Source organism: Canis lupus, chromosome 30 (assembly GCF_003254725.2).
Source record: "Canis lupus dingo isolate Sandy chromosome 30, ASM325472v2, whole genome shotgun sequence".
Taxonomy (NCBI): domain Eukaryota; kingdom Metazoa; phylum Chordata; class Mammalia; order Carnivora; family Canidae; genus Canis; species Canis lupus.
The window spans coordinates 16,635,769-16,659,312 of NC_064272.1; the positions used below are offsets into that span (position 1 = coordinate 16,635,769).

The following is a 23,544-nucleotide window of genomic DNA, read 5'->3' on the forward strand; positions in this document are numbered from 1 at the left end:
TAATGAGGAAATATATATATATATATATATATATAAATAAAATGAGGAAATATATATATATATATAATGGAGTATTATTCAGCCATATAACAGAATGAAATCTTGTTGTTTACAATGACATGGATGGAGCTAGAGAGTATAATGCTAAGCAAAATAAGTCAGAGAAAGCAAATATCATATGTTCTCACTTCCATGTGGAATTGAAAAAACAAAACAAAGGAAAATAGAGAAGGAAACAGATTCTAACTATGGATAACAAAGTGATAGTTACCACAGAAGAGGTGGGTAAGTGAATGGGGAGAAAAGGGAATGGAGATTAAAGAGTATACTTATCATGATGAAAAAAATTAAAAATGATAAAAATATTTTTAAAAATAAAAAATATGTTAAAATATAAATTGGTTGTATTTCTACACAGTAATAATAAGGCAGGAGAAACAGAAATTAAGAATCTCATTTACAACTGTACCAAAAAGAATAAAACACCTAGGAATAAATTTAATCCAATGATGTTAAAGACTTGTACTCTGAAAACCATAAAATATTGATGAAACATATGAAAAGGATACAAACAGAAGGGAAAATATTCCAGGCTCATGAACTTGCAGAATATTATTAAAATTTCTAAAGGACCCAAAGCAATCTATAGATTCATTGCAATCCCTATCAAAATACCAACAGTATTTTTCACAAAACTAGGACAAATACTACCAAAATTTGCACGGGACCACAAAAGACCCCAAATAGCCAAAGCAATCTTAAGAAAAACAAAACTCAGGTTTCATAATCCCACACTTCAAAATACACTTCAGAGCCATAGTAATCCAGACAGTATGGTAGTGGCACACAAACACACAGGTCAACAAAATAGAAGGTCCAGAAATAAACTCATGCCTATATGGTCAATTAACATAGGACAAAGGAGGCAAGAATGTGCAATGGGATAAAAGACAGTCTTTTCAATAAATGGTGCTGGAAAACCTTGACAGCTACATGTAAAAGAATGAAACTCAACCACTTTTAAATACCATACACAAAATAAACTAAAAATAGACTAAAGACCACCATGTGAGACCTGAAACCATAAAAGTCATTAAAGGGAACACAGGCAGTAATTTAGGTGACATTGTCCATAGAAACACTTTTCTATACCTCCTTGGGCAAGGGAAATGAAAGTAAAAGTAAACTATTGGGACTACATAAAAATAAAAAGGCTTTGAAATCAAAACGACATGGTAACCAATTGAATGGGAGAAGATATTTGCAATTTGCAAATCTGATAGAGGGTTAATATCCAAAATATATAAAGAACTTAATGCAACTCAACACCAAAAATACAATGATTTAAAAATGGCCAGATGACCTGAATAGACATTTATACAAGAAGGCAGAGAGATGGCTAACACATAGGAAAAGATGCCCAACATTGCTTATCATCAGGGAAATGCAAATCAAAACCACAATGAGGTATCACTTCACACATGTCAGAGTGGCCAAAATCAAAACACAAGAAACAAGTATTGGTAAGGATGTGGAGTAAAAGAACTCTTGTGTGTTGTTGGTGGGAATGTAGGCTGGTAAAGCCATTGTAAAAACAGTATGGAGGTTCTCCAAAAAATTAAAAATGGAACTACCATATGATCCAGTAAAACACTGCTGGGTGTTTACCCAAAGAAAATGAAAACACCAATTCAAACAAATACATGCACCCCGTTTCTTGGTTGAGGGGAGTGAGAGGGGAGGAGAGAGGAGGGAGAGAGAGAATCCCAAGCAGGCTCCATGCCCAGCAAGGAGTCCAACATGGGGCTCAATCTCACAACTATGAAATCATGACCTGAGCCAAAATTAAGAGTCAGTTGCTTAACCGACTGAGTCACCCAGGTGCCCCTGCACCCTTATGTTTATTGCAGTATTATTTACTATAGCCAAGATACAGAAGCCACCTAAGTGTCCTTCCATAGATGGACGGATAAAGAAGAAGTGGCATATATACAGAATGGAATGATATGCAGCCATTAAAAAGGATGAGGTCATGCCATTCGTGTCAGCATGGATAAAACTGGAGGGTATTATGTGAAGTGAAATAAGTCAGAATGAGTAAGAAATCCATAGGATTTTACTCATATGTAGAATCTTTAAAAAGTGAACCAACAAACAAAAGCAGAATCATACATAAACACAGAGAACAATCTGATGTTTGCCAGAGTGGGGGAAGGAGGAGATGGGGAAAATGGATGTGGATGAGTGGGAGATACAGGATTCCGGTTATGGACTAAGAATAATAAAAGGCACAACATAAGGACAAAGGAGGCAACAATATACAACAGAGAAAGAAAAGTCTGCAATAAATGGTGCGAGGAAAATGGGACAGCTGCATTGGAAAAGAATGAAAAGACCACTTTCTTTCACCATACACAAAAATAAACTCAAAACAGATTTAAAACTCCTATAAGAAAACAGGCAGTAATCTCTTGACCTTAGCTACATATTTATGAATAGGTCTCCTAAGGCAAGGGAAACAAAAGCAAAATAAACTATTTTGACTATACCAAAAAGCTTTTGCACAGCAAAGGAAACCATCAACAAAACAAAAATCAACCTACAGAATGGGATAAAACATTTGCAAATCATGTATCTAATAAGGGGTTAATATAAAAAATATACAAAAAACTTATGCAACTCAACACCAAAAGAACAATCTGATTTTAAAATGGGCAGATGACATGAATAGACCTTTATCTAAAGACATACAAGTGGCCAAGAGACACACGCAAAGATGCTCAACATTACTAATCATCAGGAAAATGCAAATCAAAACCACAGTCAGATATCACCTTACACCAGTCAGAATGTCAACTATCGTTCAACTTCAAAAAAAAAAAAAAAAAAGGTATCCAAAAAAATGACAACCTGATGATAGACTTCTCCATGGCAGCCACAGGAATCAGAAATAATAAAATGCTTCCAAATGATCAAAGAAAACTGTTGCTCTTGCATTTGGTTTCTAGCTAAATTTTTCAAGAATTGAGAGCACCTGGGTGGTACAGTCAGTTAAGCATCTGACTCTTGGTTTCAGCTCAAGTCGTGATCTCAGGGTTATGAGACTGGGCCCTGCATTGGGCTCTGCACTCAGCATAGAGTCTGCTTAAGATTCTCCCTCTCCCCACCCACCTCCCCCTTCCCCATACCTCTCTTCCCCATACTCATACTGTCTAATAAATAAATAAATCTTAAAAAAATTATTCAAGAATTGAACTAAAGACTTTTTCTAGGCCAAAGAGTGGGGGACTTTGGGGTAACAAACCCTTTATGAAAAGTCTACTAAAATATATCCCACATGAATAAATGAACCTGAATACAGATGGAAGAAGTGATATATACATGAGAGAGAATGGTTAGCAAAAAATTGGTAGAGCCTGGTAAATCTAAGTGAACATGAACTGTATAAAACCATGATAAATAATGTCTACTTTGGAGGTACATATTAAAAGTTAAAACATGTCAGAAAATAATAATAGTAATAGGGCCATCAGAATTATAGTGTTTCAAGATCCTTGCATTTGTTTGAGAGTGTAGGAATCTTAACTTTGGGCATGAAGTCAAACATGAAAACTGAACTTTTAAGGTTAATTGCAAAAGAATCCAAAGAAAATATATGAACTCCAAAGTTGTAGAGGGAAAATAAACCAAAGAAAATTATCAATTTAGTAATATACAAGAAAAAAGAGGAAAATGACTGAAGAAATCAGATTAACATATAACATACAGGATGACAACAGAAACAAATCAAAGTTTTTTACTAGTTGAAATATATGGTATGAACTAAACTTACTGGAAAGATTGGGGTTTTTTTTTTTTTAAGTTTTTTTTTTTTAATTTTTATTTATTTATGATAGTCACAGAGAGAGAGAGAGAGAGAGGCAGAGACACAGGCAGAGGGAGAAGCAGGCTCCATGCACCGGGAGCCCGACGTGGGATTCGATCCGGGGTCTCCAGGATCGCGCCCTGGGCCAAAGGCAGGCGCCAAACCGCTGCGCCACCCAGGGATCCCAGATTGGGGTTTTTTAAATCCAGTTCTGTATGCTATACTACATTCAGAATTCAAAAGGGTTGAATTTAAAGAGATATGAAGTACAGTGACCAAAGGAAGCTGGGGTAGCCATATAAATACCAGTTAAAATGGACTTAAAAACAAAAGCATTATAATTGAGTCACTTAACGAGAAAAGATTTAAGACACCAGAAGATGATTTTAAACTGCTATGCACCTAATAAAATTGATTTGTTTTAAAAAGAAATGAACTCTAGGAAAATTTTGACAAATCTAACATAATAATGGTATATGTTTATCACATACTATTACATATGTTTATTATGTTTTATTAGATATTTATATCTAAGATAATAATGACTAAATAGTATTTATCCCAGTAACACAAATGTAGTAAAATTAGAAAGTCTATAAATGTAACAGACTATATTAACAGATTATAAAGGATTCAAGAAAGCCATAATATCTCAATTATTGTGGAAAAAAAGTTTAATAAAATTCAGTACCTTTACAAATATGCACAAAATATTAGCAAAACCAGAAATAGAAGGAACAATTCATACCCTGATAAAGAGTAGCTACTAAAAAGTTACAAGCTTCATTCTTGATTGTTCTCTTTAAAATGAAAAACAAAAAGATTTCAAACATACTTCTTTCAACTATCAACTAGTTAAACAGAAAAACAGTAAAGATAGCTTTGAATAACACAAGGTTAACTTCCATGACATAAGGAAGCTGGATCCTAATAAATAGAAATACATAAGTCTCAACACGTGTAAAAGAATTCATTTCATACAGATCATAATCTTTTAACATAATACAATAAAACTAGCAGTAAATGCAAAAATATATATAATAGAAAAATAATATAGTTCAGGGAGCAGAGTGGGTCAGGTATTTTTTTTGGGGGGGGTCAGGTTTTTTTTTTTAATTTTTATTTATTTATGATAGTCACACAGAGAGAGAGAGGCAGAGACACAGGCAGACGGAGAAGCAGGCTCCATGCACTGGGAGCCCGACGTGGGATTCGATCCCGGGTCTCCAGGATCGCGCCCTGGGCCAAAGACAGGCACCAAACCGCTGCGCCACCCAGGGATCCCGGGGGGGTCAGGTATTATGCATGAGTCGATAGCTCATCTATAAAGTTGGGTAATGGATGCATTAGGTTCCTTATAATGTTTTATTTTGTATGTGTTCGAAGGGTTCTATAATTTAACAGGTGGTAGGCAGTGAAAGTACTATCCAGAGAAACATTTGTAGTTTTAAATGCTTATATTATATATGAAAGAACAGGCTAAATGTTAATGAACTAAGCTCCCAATTTAAAACAGTAAGAAAGATAATAAACCCAAGAAGAGTGGAAAGAGATAATAAAATTAGAAGATTTATGAACCAGAAAAAAAAGATATAATAAGGAGGATCAAAAATCAAGTTAGTCCTTTGAAAAGACTTCAACAATACAGACTTCAACAAGATTGATTAAGAAAAAAAATAAAGGCAATGATAAGTACATAAAATTAGAAATTAAAAATGGTACAGGTATCTACAGATCCTGCAGAAGTTTTAAAACATTTTAATACCCTAAAAAAGTTATGCCAGAAAACTGAACACTGTGATGAAATAGATAAATATTCAGAAAATTATAACTTATCAGACCAATGGAAAAAGAATATACAAAGCCTGAAAAGACCTACAGTATTAAATAAATTATACAAGGAGCTAACAATCTTCCCTTAAAGGCGAATGCATGCCCAGGTTACAGGTGAGTTCTATCAATCCTTCAAGAAACTTATCGTAGCCTTACACAAACTTCTGTACAAGAGGAAGAAAAGTTCCTCTAACTCATGAGGTCAATTTAACCATGATACCTATACTAGACAAAGGGTGTAAGAAAGAAAACCAGGGGTAACTCTCATCCAAGAGATTATTGCATAATCTTAAATTGTGGTAAACCAAATCAAGCAAAATATATCTCAGATAATAATGACCAAACAGTATTTAAACCAGCAACGCAAGGTTAGTAATAAGGTAGTAAGTTAGAAAATCTATAAACGTAATTCAACAGATTAACAGATTAAAAAGCATTCAGGAGGGCCATTTCTCAATTATTGTAGAGATTAAAATTTAACAAAATTCTCACTTTTACAAACACACACAAAAAGTGTTAACAAAACCAGAATAGAAGGAAGTATCCGTAACCTGATAAAGTATAGCACTAAAACATAGCAAGCATTATCCTTGATTATTCCCTTTAAAAATCAAGAAAAAAAGGGTACTTAGAGTCCTGGGCTCACCTCCTCCCAGGGACACACCAAAAACCAACAGGGCTTGCTTGCATCCATGAGACCTACAAGGCTATAACAAGCTATAACGGTTCTTAAAGAGCTCAAACTCACTTGTCCCAGAGTGCAACACAGAGGCAGCCAACTGAGAGGTGCCTGGGCTTTATGTGAATGAAGCTCATTTGCTTTTTTTTTTTTTTAAGATTTTATTTATTCATGAGAGACACAGAGAGAGAGGCAGAGACACAGAGAGAGGGAGAAGCAGGCTTCTCACAAGGAGCCCGATGCAGGACTCAGATCCCCAGACCCAGGATCATGCCCTGAGCGGAAGGCAGATGCTCAACCAAGGAGCCACCCAGGTGTCCCTCATTTGCTCATTTTAAAGCACTGGCCTGAAGGGCAGGCATCTAATTAGCACACATGGAGAGCCCCGTAGGCCAGTGGGAGCCATCTTCACATTCCCCCTGTGCCATGCTCCAGAGTGCTAACGTCTCCCAGAGTAGAGCTTTACATGTCTGGTGCCCTGTTTTTTTTTTATGAATGCCATCCAGGGGATTCCCCATAATTGCCTAGCTCTGGTGACCAGGGGGGCTTGTGTTCCGAGGTCCTATGGGATTATAACAATCAGAGACAGTTCTTAGCAGGTTATCATCCCCAGGGTGCTGGACAGACAGTGGAATGAAACACCCCCCAGTCTTTCTATGAAGGAGGCCTATTTGCTTGTCCTGGGGCTTCATGAAGCCTGGGGAGAACACTTTAGGTTTGGCACACAACCGGAGGCCAACAGGGGTGCTGTGGAGGCTCTAGGCCAGTGGACGCCATCTTTGTGTTCTTCCTCTGCTTTGCTATGACTTACTGGTATCTCCCAGAAGGGAGCTTTTACATTCATCTGGAGCCCTATTTTTTCCAGCTGCTGCCCAGGGACAACACCTCTAGATTGCCTTGGCTTTGGTGACCAGCAAGCCTTTATCCATGTGGTCCCACAGAACTGTATGCATATATTTGCATACTTTAAAAGCTGCTGTCTGAGGATCTGGCTTCCAGTATGCCTGAATCTAGCTACTGACCAAGATCCTTCCCTTTTGGAAATGAAAAACACCCTCAACTAATGGGAACCATAAAAATAAAATAGGCTGTTTGGACAATCACAAAAGGTTGAAAGAAAATCAAAAGCTTGTGGGCATGGTTGAACATAAGGATCATTTCCTATTCAAAGCCATTCCTTCAAGGCTGCAAGAGGTGGCTGTTTTATCTAATTTACAGAAACCAACACAAGGAGTTCAGAAAAATAAATAGAGAAATATGTGTTAAAAGAATGAGATAACCTTAGAAAAGGCCTTAATGAAAAAATAAAATTGTTTAAAACAGAAAAAAAAAAGATCTTAATGAAATAGAGGTTAAGTAATTTACCTTATGAAGAGTTTAAAGTATTGGTCATAAAAATGCTCACCAAACTCAGGAAATGAATGAATGAGCACAGTGAGAACTTCAACAAAGAGGAAATATAAAAAAGTAGCAAATAGAAGTCATAGAGTTGAAGAACACCATGACTGAACTGAAAAATACACTAGAGAGGTTCAACAGCAGCCTAGATGAAGCAGAAAATAGCATCCTTTAACTTAAGGACAGGGCAGTGGTATTCACCTAATCAGAGCAACAACAACAAAAATAAATAGATAAAAATTTTAAAAATGAAGATAGCTTAGGGACATATAGATTAACATCAAACAGACTAACATTTGCAGTATAGGGGTCCCAAAAGGAGGTGAGAGATAAAGGGGGAAAAAAAGTTAAAGAAATAATGACTGAAATTTTTCTAACTTGGGGAAGGAAACAGACAAACTAGGTCCAGAGAGTTCCAAAGAGACCCACACCAAGACATGTTACCATTAAAATGTCAAAAGTGGGGGCACCTGGGTGTCTTGCTCAGTTGGTTAAAAGTCTGACACTTGATTTCAGCTCAGGTCATGGTCTCAGGATTGTGAGATCTAGCCCTTTGTTGGGCTGTACGCCTGCTTAGTATTCTCTCTTTCCCTCTCCCTTTGCCCATCCCCCCTTCCCAATAAAAATTTAAAAATTAAATTAAATGTCAAAAGTGAAAGACAAGGGGAGAATCTTAAAAGCAACATGAGAAAAAACAACTTGCTGTGTAGAAAGGGACCCCAATAAGACTAACAGCTGTTTCCAGCAGAAATTTTTACAGGCCAGATGAGAATGGCATGATATATTCAACACATACAGGAGGTCATAGCTAGAGAAGTAAGACAAGAAAATAAATTAACAGAGACAAACCAAAAAACAGACTCTTATTATAGAGAACAAACTGAAGGTCACTGTAGGGGAGGAGAGAAGGGGATGGGCTAAACCGGTAATGGGGATTAAGGAGGGCACTTGTTGGGATAAGTACTGGGTGTTACATGTAAGTGATGAATCAATTAAATTCTACTCCTGAAACTACTACACTATATTGTAACTAACTAGAATATATATATATATATATATATATTATATATACATGAATGACACAGAGAAAGAGGCAGATACATAGGCAGAGAGAGAAGCAGACTCCCTGCAGGGAACCTAATGTGGGACTTGACCCACTGAGCCACCCAGGTGACCCTAGAATTTAAATGAAAACTTAAAACAACAAAAAATATATAATAATTGGAAATTAAACAAAACTGACATTTGCAAAGGAGATGTAGACAGATTATTAGAAATAATGAGAATTCAACGAGATGACTGGATATGGTAAAATGAAAAAATCATTTCTACACACCAGCTGTAAACTTTTTAAAGATTTATTTATTTATTAATGAGACACAGAGAGAGAGAGAGAGAGGCAGAGACACAGAGGGAGAAGCAGGCTCCATGCAGGGAGCCTGACGTGGGACTTGATCCCGGGTCTCCAGGATCAGGCCCTGGGCTAAAGGCGGCGCTAAACCGCTGAGCCACCCGGGCCACCCCATTAGCAGTTTTTAAAAAGTTTTAACACAGTATCATTTATCAATTTATCACTTAGGAACAAAAGTAACAAAAACTAACTATTTAGGAATAAATATAAGGAAATAGGTGTAAGAAATCCATGGAGAGGAACCCTGGGTGGCTCAGTGGTTGAGCATCTGCCTTTGGCTCAGGCGGTGATCCCACAGTCCTGAGATCAAGTCCCACATCAGGCTCCCCACAGGAAGTCTGCTTCTCCCTCTGCCTATGTCTCTGCCTCTCTGTGTGTCTCTTACGAATAAATAATCTTAAGAAAAAAGATTATTATTATTATTTTATATATAATTATTATTATTATTTCTTAATAATCTTAAGAAAAAAGAAATCTATGGAGAGAATTATAAACCCTTACTGAATGATACTAGATAAATGGAAAGATGTAATAGTCTTCATGGATTGGAAGATTAAATTCTCTCCCAATAGCCAATGCACTGAACATATCATAGACTGTTCTTTTTAAAGGAAACTGACAAGGGCCATGGATAGCCAAAATAAAATTTGTGATGGTAATGGTTTAGGGGAGGTGGTTTAGGTAGTGAAGGTTCTTGCTCTACCAGATACCAAGATTTATTTTATTTATTTATTATTTTTAATGATTTTATTTGTGAAAGAGGCAGAGACATATGCAGAGAGAGAAGCAGGCTCCATGCAGGGAGCCCGATGTGGGACTTGATCCCAGGACTCCAGGATCACACCCTGCGCCAAAGGCAGGTGCTCAACCATTGAGCCACCCAGGCATCCCCCAAGATTTATTTTAGAGCTATGCTAATTAAGACAGTGTAGCATTAGCTTAAGGGTAAACCGAATGACCACTAAACACATGGTTTAGGAAAGGTAGCATTGTAAATTACTGAAGAAAAGAGGATGCTAGGACATTCAGTTATTCATATGGAAAAAAATGAAACTGCATCTCTACCAAGCACCACAAATTGTAAAAAGTACAAGACAAAAAAAAATCAAAGCTTTTAGAAAACATAGGAAAATATCTTTGTGACAGTGGAATTGAAAAGGATTTTTTAAGTGAGGAAGTTCACAGAAAAGAACTAGAAAAGATAGATAATAATGTTTCAACTAAAATTAAAACTTAGTTTGTTAGAAGTTACTACAAGACATCAGCACCAAATGCAGTTTGCAAATTTTGAATGGATTTTGGTCTTCCAAAAAAAAAAAGGCTATATGAAAACACTGGAGCAACTGGGAACATTTGAACATGGGCATATGAATGTAAGTGATGGAATTTTTAATTTTTTTATATATAATACTAGTATTATGTGTATGTAGGAGAAGGTGATTAAGAGATGAATGATTTATTTATGGATAAACTGTTGTGATACATGCAATTAACATACAAATTTAGCATAACCTATAAAAGTTTATATATATATATATGTTTATATATATAGAGAGAGACAGCAATATATATTAAAATGTACATGGCAAAATATTCATTGTTGGATCTAGATGAAGTATATACCTATGTTCTTTGTACCATTATTTCAGATTTTGTGAATGTTTGCAATTTTTTATTTTATTTATCTTTTTAAAGATTTATTTACTTATTTGAGAGAGAATAAGTGGAGGAGGCGCAGAGGGAGAGACAGAAAGAGAATCCTCAAGCAGACTCTCCAATGAGCACAGAGCCCAACACAGAGCTCAACGTCCCTGAGATCATGACCTGAGCCAAAATCAAGAGTCAGATACTCAACCGGGTCATTTATGCACCCTGCAAATTTTAATTAAAAAAAATTTTTAGGGGGCTCCTGGATGGCTCAGTGGTTGAGCGTCTGCGTTTTGTTGAAGAGACTTTGTTTTTCTCATTATATATTCTTGTCTCCTATGGTGTAGTGAAGGAAATTATCAACAAAACAAAAAGATAAACTATTGAATAGGTGAAGATATTTGCAAATGATCTACCTGATAGGGGTTATATATACTTAATATATAAAGTATATCAAGAACGTATACAACTCAATACCAAAAAACCCCCCAGCAGTCCAATTTAAAAATGGGCATAAGATGTGAATATACATTTATCCAAAGAAGACATACAGATGGCCAACAGACACATGAAAAGATGCTCAGCATCACTCATCATCAGGGAAATGCAAATCAAAACCATAATGAAGTATCACCTCACACCTGTCAGAATGGCCAAAATCAAACCACTAGAAATAACAAGTGTTGACAAGGATGTAAGAAAAGGGAACCATTATGTACTGCTGATGGGAATGCAAACTGGTGCAGCCACTGTGGAAAACAGTTTGGAGATTCTTCAAAACTAAAAATAGAACTACCATATGATCCAGAAATTCTACAACTGGATATTTACCCAAAGAAAATGAAAATACTAATTTGAAAAGATACATGCATCCCTATGGTTACTGCAGTATTATTTACAATAGCTAAGATATGAAAGCAACTAAAGTGTATATCCATACATAGATCAATACATAAAAATGGTGTAGTATGTAACTTATGTGTATATATATATATATGCACACACACATACACACTAAGCCATATTACTCAGCTATAAAAAAGAGTGAAATCTTGCCATTTGCAACAACATGGATGGATCTAGAGAGTTTAATTCTAAGTGAACGAAGTCAGAGAAAGAAAATGCCATATGGGGATGCCTGGGTGGTTCAGTGGTTGAGCATCTGCCCTGGGCTCAGGTCGTGATTGTGGGGTCCTGGGATCAAGTCCCTTCATCAGGCTGTCCGCAGGGAGCCTGCTTCTCCCTCTGCCTATGTCTCTGCCTCTTTCTCTGTGTCTCTCATTAATAAATAAATAAAACCTTTTAAAAAAAGAAAATACCATATGATTTCACTCATATGTGGAATTTAAGAAACAAAACAAATAAATGAAGAAAAAAGAAGAAAGCAAACAAACAAACAAAAAAACCCTGACTCCTAAAAACAGAGAATAAACTCAGTCTGATTACTAGAGGGGAAGGGCAGAGGGGTGAAATAGGTGATGGAGATTAAGGAGTGCACTTGTCATGATTAGCACTGAGTAATGTATAGAACTGTTCAATCACTATATTGTACACCTGAAAGTAATATAACACTGTATGTTTACTGGATTTAAAATTTTAAAACTTAATAAAAATATGTTTAGAATTTTAAAAATGCACCTCTAAATGACCAGTGCACACACACACTCCATGTATGTGTGTATATGTGTGTATTCATTGGACCCCATAAATTTGAAAATACAGAAACTGCACTTTTAAAATTTAAATTCCAGTTAGTTAACACATGCGTACTATTAGTTTCAAGTACAATTTAATGACTCAACACCTACATATGACACCCAGTGGTCATCACAAGTGTCCTCTTTAATCTCTATCACCTATTTCACCCATCCTCCCACCCCCACCCTTCCAGGAACCCTCAGTTTGTTCTCTATAGTTCAGAGTCTGTTTCTTGATTTGCCTCTCTCTCTTCCCTGCCCCCCCCATAATCATTTGCTTTGTTTCTTAAATTCCACAAATGGTATTTGTCTTTCTGTGACTAGCTTAGTTTGCTTAGCATGATGCTCTCTAGCTCCATCCACATCATTGCACATGGTAAGATTTCATTCTTTTTGATGGCTGAGAATATTTCATTGTGTAATATATATACACCACATCTTCTTTATCCCCTCATCAGTCGATGGATACCTGGGCTGCTTCCACAATTTGGCTATCGTTGATAATGCTGCTATAAACAATGGGGTGCATGTATCCCTTCAAATTAGTATTTTTGTATCCTTTGGGTAAATACCTAGTAGCACAATTGTTAGATTGTAGGGTAGTTCTATTTTCAATTTTTTGAGGAATCTTCGTACTGTTTTCCACAAAGGCTGATGGCTGCACTGATTTGCATTCCCACCAATAGTGAAAAATGGACAATTTTAAATATAACCTTAAAAACTGTGTTAAGGTAATACTGTGATTTTGTAAGATAATATAGGTGAATGTCATCATGATCTTTGGACAGAGGAATTTGTAGTATTTTCACAGAATGGAATACTCTACAGCAAGTAGAACGAACAAACTACAATGCATGGAACAATATGAATGAATGTTGCATAATTCTGAGTGATAAGAGCTAGACACAAAAGAGTACACACTGTGTGATCCTATTTCTATAAAGCACAAAAGCTGGCAAAATCTATCCTGTCAGCAGTTAGTGGTTTCCCAGACTAGAATTGGGTACAAGGCCAGTTAGGGTGTTAGTGATAGCCTACTTCTGGTTACATGGGCAGGTTCACTTTTTGAAAATTCACTGAATTTTACAGTTATGATATGGATTTTTCTATATATGTATGTTTTACTCCAATAAAGGTTTATTTTTGAAAAAAATGAAGATACAGATATCCTGAATAGATCTATAATAGCTAAAGCAAATTGAGCTAGTATTTGAAAATCCACCTATTAAGGACAAACATTCCAGTAGCAGAAGGTCTTTCTGTTTAATTCTAACAGACCTTCAAGAAACAAGTTATTAGTATAGTAATACAAACTGCCAGAGAGGGATCCCTGGGTGGCGCAGCGGTTTGGCGCCTGCCTTTGGCCCAGGGCGCAATCCTGGAGACCCGGGATCGAATCCCACATCGGGCTCCCGGTGCATGGAGCCTGCTTCTCCCTCTGCCTGTGTCTCTGCCTCTCTCTCTCTCTCTCTGTGACTATCATAAATAAATAAAAATTAAAAAAAAAAAAAAACAAAACAAACTGCCAGAGAAGAGCATTTAACTGTAAAGCCATATATGTACTGTTATTACTGTATATTATACTGTACATTGTTATAACTGTATATTATTATATAAGTTATTACTATATAATACCATTACTGTTATTACTACAAAGGACAGAATGAGGATAAACAGAAGAAATTATAAGGAGAAAAGCAGATTTACATTATCAGAGGCAGCATAATGTAGTAGTGAGAGTGAGACTCTGAGGGCCAGCCTGCCTAACCTCAGACCATGGCTCTGCCCTCTGTAGGCGATATGATTGAATCAGATTATTTAACCCCTGTGTGTTGTTCTCCATTCTGTAAAATGGGGGTAATACTAGTGCTTACCTCACAGGGCTATATAAAGATTATATGATCGATTATTTGCAAAGCGCTTAGAATGGTAGCCGGTACGTAACAAACACTATACATTTGTATAGCAAATCAAACAAATCTGGTGGGTTAAAGAGCCTGCCTTGTAAAGCAGTAAGCTTTTCAGGGGCTCATGCAAAGGCTGGAAAAATACCAGTTTGGGGTCTAGCAATCTTCTCAAACTTCAGTATGCATTCGGATCACATGGAAATCTTGCTAAAGTGCATGTTCTGAGTCAAAACCCTGGGTGGAATCTGAAATTCTTTATTTCTAAGAGAGGGTGCCGGTGCTGTGGGGCTCCTGTGGACTACAGCTTGAGGAGTAGAGATCTAGGCCTTTCCATATGGCTATATATACATCATGGCTTCAAAGATGCTTAGTTCTTATTTCTGATTATCAACTGGCAGTTGATTCTAAATTCTAAATATATTTCTCTTTCAAAACCAACTTTCGTCACCTCAATTAACTAATAATAATTTAAACACTAAAAGGATTATAAATTTATAGGAAGCTTGGGATGACTCTTTACACAAATGTGAATCTTCTCATAATGTAGTAATTATATGTGCTCTGTCTCTCTCTCTTTTTTAAATTCAGCTATCTTTTGGCTTTTCTTAAAGAAAAAACACTTATCACAAGAAATGTGAACAGTGAAATACAGCAGAGGCAGTTCCTGTGTCATTTTGGAATTCACAGTAGAGTCTATATTTGATATGATAAAGAAGATAAAGAAGATGTCACTTTAGATCTCCAGTAGGGAAGTGACAGAAGGAAAAGCTCCTGTGAGGGCAGGATAAATGACAAAGAAGGAAATGTCAGTCTTGAAGTAAAAAGAAAAAATAAAGAACAATCATTTTTTTAAACTTTGAAGGTATGGTTCTGAGATGTGAAAGAGGTTAAAGAGTAGGACTAACATTGAGCAACATATTAATTCAACATGCTGAATAGGCAAATGAGACTTTGATGTATCAGAGAACCTGGTGAAGCATACTTCTGTGCATCCCCCTGGACCTCAGGTTCTAAAGACTGTTAACATGTGATCCAGAATGGAAACCTGAAGAATGGCTTGGTGCTTGGGGCTTTTTGACATTGTGGGAAATTCTGGATGATTTGGTCTGAGTTATATCCCATGCTTTCTTTCCTTTAGGGAATCCTCAGTAATGATGATTGACTTAAAGCCAAAGGGAACCCGCAGAGTTTCCTGGGGACTGGATGCACATAGGCAGCAACTCTGGGATTGTCCTGTGCAGAGTGTCTAAGGGCTTTGGCCATAGAGTGGCTCATGAACATACAACATAAAGCTGGGACTGTCCTGTACAGAGTATCTGAGGGCTTTGGCCATAGAGTGGCTCATGAACATACAACACAAAGCTATTGACACTAATTTCTGCTGTTTCTGTGGCCCACTTTGCAAATGCTCCCAGATCTGATAGAGCCAATGAGTAAGGAGGCAGTGGATAGGACATTTTATTTTTCTATTATTCTACTGTTTGAAGTCAACACGGAAAGTTCCAGACTATATATTTTGCTTTAAAAAGAAGAATATAGGAGAAGTGAGGGAAAGATGAGACTAGGCATTCAAAGTATATAATGCTACAGTTTTCTTTAAACTTGTGCTATTTTAAATAGTTTTAGTATTTTACTCACCACCACTGCACAGAGGTTGTATTTAGGGTGTTTCCGAAAAACTGGACAAATATAAGGAGTAAGGTCTAAGTTGGTGAGTGGGTAGTGAATATCTGTTCTCAGTTTCCTTTTCATTGTACCCAGAATGTCAAATCTGGAGAGAGAATAAATGTACGAAACATAAAGTAAGTTTGTAAACCATTCATGAATGAAGTCTACATACCTTGGTAAATTCCAATATAGTTAAAAATAATTTCTTGGAAAAATAATTTGGCACAGACCTGTACATAAATTTTTTTCTTATCTATGTGTATTTATAATCTCCACATCCACATGTGTCAGCTGAACTGAGACTGGTTATGCCAGAGGTGTGAGTCAGGAGGTGAGACAGTACAAAGTCAATCCAGGGAGAGGAGAAGATGGGGACAAAGCCAGGTTTGGCATCAAGGAGTAGAAAACACATTGATTGACTCAGCTTTTCCTTATCTTGACTTTAGCATGTGTCGTCTCAGCAGTGTCTCATTTTCCAACTCTCAGGTTTTTATATATCTTTAAAAAGATAAAATTTTCCAAAAATCTTGTCCCATTCTCTATTTGTTTAGATCAACAATTCCAAAATCTGAATTCCTATCAGAATCACCCTGGAGCTTTTTAAAAAATAAATTATGATGGTGCCTGGGTGGCTCAGTTAGGCACCCAACTCTTGGATTTCTGCTCAGATGGTGATCTCAGGGTCAGGAGATCAAGCCCTACATTGGGCTCTGAGCTGGGCATGGAACCTGTGTAAGATTCTCGATCTCTCCCTCTGCTCCTCTCGTCCCCCTCTAAATAAATAAATTAAGTAAAAAAGTCCATTTTCGAAAAATGGCTGAATGGCTGATTTAGGTCTGGGGCAGGGAAATTACTGTGTGAACCTGAGATATCCTCATGCTTTCAGCAAGACACCTTGTTTGCAAAAACTAAGGGAGTACCTACTATCTGACCCAACAATCCTGTGCCTACATATCATAGCAGAAGAAATGAAGATTTATACCCACATAAAAACCTATATTCTAATGTTTATAGCAGCTGAATTCATATCCGCCACAAATTGGAATCAACCCAAATATTCATCAACTCATGAATGGATAAACAATTGTGGTATAAGGAGTGCCTGGCTGGCTCAGTTGGTAATCCATGCAACCTCTGATGCCAGGGTCATGAGTTCAAGCCTCACAATGGGTGTGGAGCCTACTTAATTAAAAAAAAAAAAAAAAACACCCATAAGAGTGGTATATTCATGAAAGGGAATACTACATAGCAATAAAAAGGAAAGAACCACTAACTCACTAACAACATGAATTAATTTCAGAAACACTATGCTAAGTGAAAGAAGCCAAACTAAAAACAAAACAAAACAAAAAAAAACTGCACATGGCATACATAACATAGGATATTCTGGGAAAGGCAGAACTATAAAGACAGGAAATCAGATCAAACCTTTCCAGGGACTGAGTGTGGGAGAAGAGGTGGATTATGAGAAAGCATGAGAAAACTTTTTGGGGTGATGGACAGAGTTCTATGTTGGCTCTGCTGGCTACATGACCATGCATTTGTCAAAAATTCATAGGACTACACACTTAAAAAAAAGTATACATTTTATACTTACAATTATACTTTAATAAGTCTGCATTAACTAACTAATGAGCTCAGAGAAGCAGGCTTAAAGGGGTTCCCACTGGCCAATTTTGAGCAATTTAAGCATAAAGAAGGATGATGATAGTAATGGATTTTAGGCACATTAATTTTTAAAATATCCATGAGTTCGGGCACCTGGGTGGCTCAGTGGTTGAGCATCATTGGCTCAGGTCATGATCCTGGGGTCCTGGGATTGAGTCCTGAATAAGGTTCCTCACAGGGAGCCTGCGTCTCTCTCTGCCTCTGTCTCTGCCTCTCTGTCTCTCATGAATAAATAAATATTTTTTTTAAAAATCCAGATTCATGTTAATTACAGAGGGGAAACTATACTTATAAATGGTGGGGGGATCCCTGGGTGGTGCAGCGGTTTGGCGCCTGCCTTTGGCCCAGGGCGCGATCCTGGAGACCCAGGATCGAATCCCACATCGGGCTCCCGGTGCATGGAGCCTGCTTCTCCCTCTGCCTGTGTCTCTGCCTCTCTCTCTCTCTATCATAAATAAACAAAAAAATTTAAAAATAAATAAATAAATAAATAAATAAATAAATAAATAAATAAATGGTGGGATCTTCTAGTCACTATCTTAACTATGGCATCAAACTTAACATCACCAAGAGTGGGACAAACTTTTATGATGTGCCTCCTGATATAATGTGTGTGACAAATACAGAACATCACCTAGTCTGCATTTCCACTAAAAAAAAAGTTTATCCTGAATCTCACCATGGGGAAGCAATTAGATAAATACAGAATGGGGCATATAATATAAACAATGGACTCCCCAAGGACTTTTTTAAAAAGATTTTATTTACTCATGAAAGAGAGAGAGAGAGGCAGAGACACAGGCAGAGGGAGAAGCAGGCTCCATGCCGGGAGCCCGATGCGGGACTTGATCCTGGGACTGCAGGACCATGCCCCGGGCCAAAGGCAGGCGCTGAACCGCTGAGCCACCCAGGGATCCCCACCAAGGACTTTTTTAATGAGAAAAAAAAAGTTTAAATATATAAAAAGGTGGAAGGATTATCCTAGATTAAGAGACTAAAGAAACAGCCAGGAGCACCTGGCTGACTCTGTTGGTTAAGTGTCTGCCTTCAGCTCAGGTCATGATCCCAGAGTCCTGGGATCAAGCCCCACATAGGGCTCCCTGCTGAGTAGGGAACCTGCTTCTCCCTCTCCCTCTGCCCCTGCTTGTGCTCTTTCTCTCAAATAAATAAAATCTTTAGAAAAAATAAAGAGACAGCCACGTGCAGTATATGACCCTGGACTGGATGCTGGATTAGAAGTTACAAAAGGCATTTTGGAGATGAAAAATTTAGATATAGATTGTATGTTAGGTGATGGGAAATCACTGTTACATTTCTTGAGCATGATAATGGTGTTGTGATTATTTCAAAGAATGTCCTTGTTCTCAGGTGATATGCGCTGAAGTACTTAAGCAGGAAATGCCATGGTGTTTGCTTCTTATTTCAGAATTCAGCTAATAAAACGGAAGGGATGAAGGAAAGAAGAGGGAGGAGGAAGGGAGGAGGAAGGAAGGAAGGAAGGAAGGAAGGAAGGAAGGAAGGAAGGAAGGAAGGAAGGAAGGAAGGAAGGAAGGAAGGAGAAAAGAAAGAAAAGAGGAAATGGGGCAATGTTACCAATATTAATGAAGATCCTAGGGCATATTCATTATATATTCTTAGAATTTTTCTGTAGATTTGAAACTTTTTATAATAAAAATGAGGTGGAATTAAAAAATTAAAATCATGATGTTTAGAATCAACCTCAGACCTGTGGAATAAGAATTCCCAAAGGTGAGGCCAGGGAATTTATTTTTTTAAAAGTCCTCATTGTAAAAAAAAAAAAAAAGTCCTCATTGTGAGTGCCAAATGTCTATCAACAGACAAGCAAAATATGATGCAGACACAATGGGATATTATTCAGCTATAGAAAGAAATGAACTTCCAGTACATACCACAACATGGATGAACCTTGAAAACATATTCTAAGTGAAATAGGTCAGCAAAAAGGACATTGTATGATTCCATGTACATGAAGTACCTAGAACAGGCGAGTTTATAGGCACAGAAAGCAGAATTGTTGAATCACTATATTGTACACCTGAACCTAATCTAACACTGTTAGAGTTCAATAAAAAGGTTAAAAGCATGGATTTTATGTTACCTGTGTTTTATCACAAATTTTTAAAAACTAATGTAATATACTGAATTCCATTGAAGTGTACACTGTACTTTTATGTCTTTCCTTTAGAGAGAGCATGTGCACAAGCAGCAGGGGCAGAAGGAGAGGGAGAGAGACTCTCAAGCAGACTCCTCAGTGAGCTCAGAGCCCGAAACAAGAGCTCAGTCTCACAATCCTGACATCAAGACCTGAGTGGAAACCAAGAATCGGACGCTTACCCAACTGAGTCACCCCGGCGCCCCTGAATTGTACACTTTAAATGGGTTAATTGCACGATCTGTGAATTATATCTCAAGAAAGCCATTAAAAAAATCTCAGGGGATCCCTGGGTGGCGCAGTGGTTTGGCGCCTGCCTTTGGCCCAGGGTGCGATCCTGGAGACCCGGGATCGAATCCCACGTCGGGCTCCCGGTGCATGGAGCCTGCTTCTCCCTCTGCATGTGTCTCTGCCTCTCTCTCTCTCTCTCTGTGACTATCATAATTAAATAAAAAATTAAAAAAAAATCTCAGAAAACATCAAAATCCATACCTTTTTAAATGAAAGATAATTATTTTTGGTGCTTTGGAAATACTGGCCCTTACAGCTGTTTCTTGCTTGGTTTCACAGAAAGAACAGTGAATTTGGTTATTCCAGGTCAGTGTGTCTTGTTGAAAAAAACACTGGAGACAGTCCTATGGAGGTAAAAAAGCATTTGGTGACTACTCTGGATCAACTGCAGCCCAGCCTGTTTACAGTAGCACTTTGCAACAGCTGTGGAAATGTGATCTTCAGTGCTTTCCCCAAAGTCAACACATCCAGGAGGCCCTGTGTCACGAGCTGTTGCCTGGACAGGTTTAAAACCTACCTGACAAAAGGAGGTGCGTCTCTCTCACTTAGTTACTGAAATGGATCCAAGTGCCCATCTCACTTCCAATCTCTGGATCAGCATTTTAACATTTCTGGTTTATTTCAGAATAATACTGACTGTGCAGTTTCGACTAACCAAGTCAGGCAGCTGTCTTAGGTTATTTGTCTCATCAGAAAAGTGATCCAAAAACTGAAAATGACCGTGTCCCGTGTTTTGAGGTGACCCAAAATGAAGACGGCAGAACAGAACTTGATCCCATGCCCCCAGAAGCCATCCTGAATGTAGCCAGCCCCCCACTCTGCAAACCATTAACCTGAAGAGAAAGATGAGAGCAGACTGTGTTTCAGTACACATGCCAGTGCCTCATTTAGTGTCTTTGGATTTTGTTTCCAATCATCTTCAGCAATTCCATCTGAGAATTAAGCCTACTTCTACATAAGTAGTAGGATTCTGTTCTCCAATTCTGGTATGGGAAAACTTATAGCAGCAGATGTGTCTTCACAATTTAGTTAGAAAAATATAAATATGTATTATTCTTCAAGGATACGTATTGCTCCCTGCCTTCTAGCTGTCCCCTGCCTTCTACTGCTACCTGGATTTACAGATTAATTTTTGGTATTATGGTGAGGAAAATTCAAGAGGTAAATTCCCTGTATGTACCAGGCCATCTTAAATAGAATGAACAAATCCCACCAGTCATTTCAATTTTACAGTGAGGCTGTTTTAATGATTACATTTAGAAATACAACTGAATTCACAGTAACTTTTGACTATACGTTGCTTTTCTACAAAATATAGTCATCATGGGCTTCCAATTTGTTTTAAGTTATAGAGCAGCCCCCCTCATAATAGACAATGTAGGAAGCAGCCCTGAGATGGTATCCAGGAGCAAGAATCCCTACCTGAAGAGAGCACTCATATTCGGATGGAATGGGGAGAGAGAGGACGGTGAAGACTTCATTCTTGTAAGTACAGTTCTCACACTTCAAACACATGATGCTGTAGTTGAGCTGCCCTTCAAACAGCTGTGTGATGATGGAGGACTCACTGGCAATCACCTTCCTGCAGCATCTGAGAACAGATCCTTTTTCGTGTGATCTTTTTCGATGGTACTGAATCAAGGAACAAATTGGCCCCGAATCAACTATTGGTTATCAAAAGAAAGCTTTTAACAGAATGACTTGATTTTTTTTTCGATCAGAATGATACACTGCTACCAGAAACCAATTAATTTTGGATTCAGACAATACATAGGTAAGATCTTCTTAAGTGTACATGTTATGTGGGGCAACTGGGTGGCTCAGTCAGTTGAGTGTTGGGCTCTTGATTTCCGCTCAGGTCATGATCCCAGGGCTTTGAAATCGAGCCCCGTGTGGAGCTCCAGTGAGGCTCCCCAGCCAGCCTTGCATAGAGCTCTGAGCCCATCAGGGAGTCAGCTTAAGATTCTCTGCCCTCCTTGTGCTCTCTCTCTAAATAAGTAAATCCCTTTTTAAGAAAAGTATATATTAGGATTGATTTCTGATAATTCAGTTATTTTCCTCCTTAAGCAAAGCTGAGGAATGATGACACACTAAGGCTGGTAAAACACATGTCCGTGCCCAGAAGCAGAGAGCTTATGATCATATGATACAGGGTCCTAGAGACAGTTCTTCTTGGGAAGAGGACAAGTAAGCTTTTGAACTAGCTTTCAGTCATGCAAACTGATGGAGGAGATAAATGAAATCTGTCCTCCCTCCAGCCCCTTCAGATTTAGCATCTTCTACTTCTATTGTTAGAAAACACTTTTTGGGGGCACCTCAGTGGCTCAGTGGTTGGGCGTCTGCCTTTGACTCGGGTTGTGGTCCCGGGGTCCTGGGATTGAGTCCCACATTGGGCTCCCCGCAGGGAGCCTGCTTCTCCCTCTGCCTATGTCTCTGCCCTCTCTGTGTATCTCTCATGAATAAATAAATAAAATCTTTAAAAAAAAACTTCTTTAAAAGAGCAAACCTTAAATTGCTAAGGCAGCTCAATTTAGCCTTGTAGCCTGATTTGATCTAGCTCATATTGAGGAATACCCTTTCTGGGAGCAGTTTGGTGCTTTTCAGTGGTTGAACGGCCTCACTAGACATTCAAAAGACAGCTCCACAGACAGCTCCACTTTGGAGCTGTGCTCACTGCTACCCTTAGCCTTGCTTCTTTCGTCATGCCCTACTACCGAGGTTTTCCACCTGATGGTAACTTGATGGCCCTAATGCCAACTTTAGTCTTGGGAATGAGAATGCTGTTTATTTCAGATTGGGTGCATATGAAGACCTAAGTGATTTTACTGGCCACCACCCTAACTTCCGGCTTAAAAAAAAAAAGTGCTGCCATGAATATCTTTCTATCAGTAAAAATGAAAAATGGAATCACAGGAATGGAAAATGAAATCTGAGGATCAGGGATGAGAGTCATCAATGCCTCTCATCTGCATCATTTACTGAAATATTTCCTGATGGTAAGTATAAGGTAAGCTAACGTCAGCACAGCGACACTACATAAAACCACGCATCTCTTTTTGGTGAGTATGTGTCTCAGATCAAGACTGAAGGCAACGAGTCTTACAAAGAAAAGTAACACCTTCCTAAATGGCAATCTCATGTTTTATTAAGTGTTATGTCCTGATCCAGTGAAGAACTCAAGTTCAGAATGTTTAGCACAAAGATGAAACTTCGCAGTATTGAGGTCTGTCCTTTAACCCGGAGCTTCCTATTTTCTTGGGTCTGTAGTTGCCATGAACATGTATTTTAGGTTGTAAAGTTCTATATG

The 23,544-nt window shown here is 37.9% G+C and overlaps 1 protein-coding gene across 2 annotated transcripts in view; it reads right to left on the bottom strand.

Moving 5' to 3' along the window:
* USP50 (ubiquitin specific peptidase 50) overlaps nt 1-23,544 on the bottom strand; it is a 46,119-nt gene that overhangs the window by 19,544 nt on the left and 3,031 nt on the right. For both annotated transcript variants that reach the window (XM_049104016.1, XM_025472814.3), the window contains exons 4-6: nt 21,660-21,869; nt 20,439-20,581; nt 16,076-16,208 (exon numbers count right to left, since the gene is read on the bottom strand). In XM_049104016.1, coding sequence (XP_048959973.1) covers nt 16,076-16,208; nt 20,439-20,581; nt 21,660-21,869 — 486 coding nt within the window. The remainder of the gene's footprint in view (nt 1-16,075; nt 16,209-20,438; nt 20,582-21,659; nt 21,870-23,544) is intronic.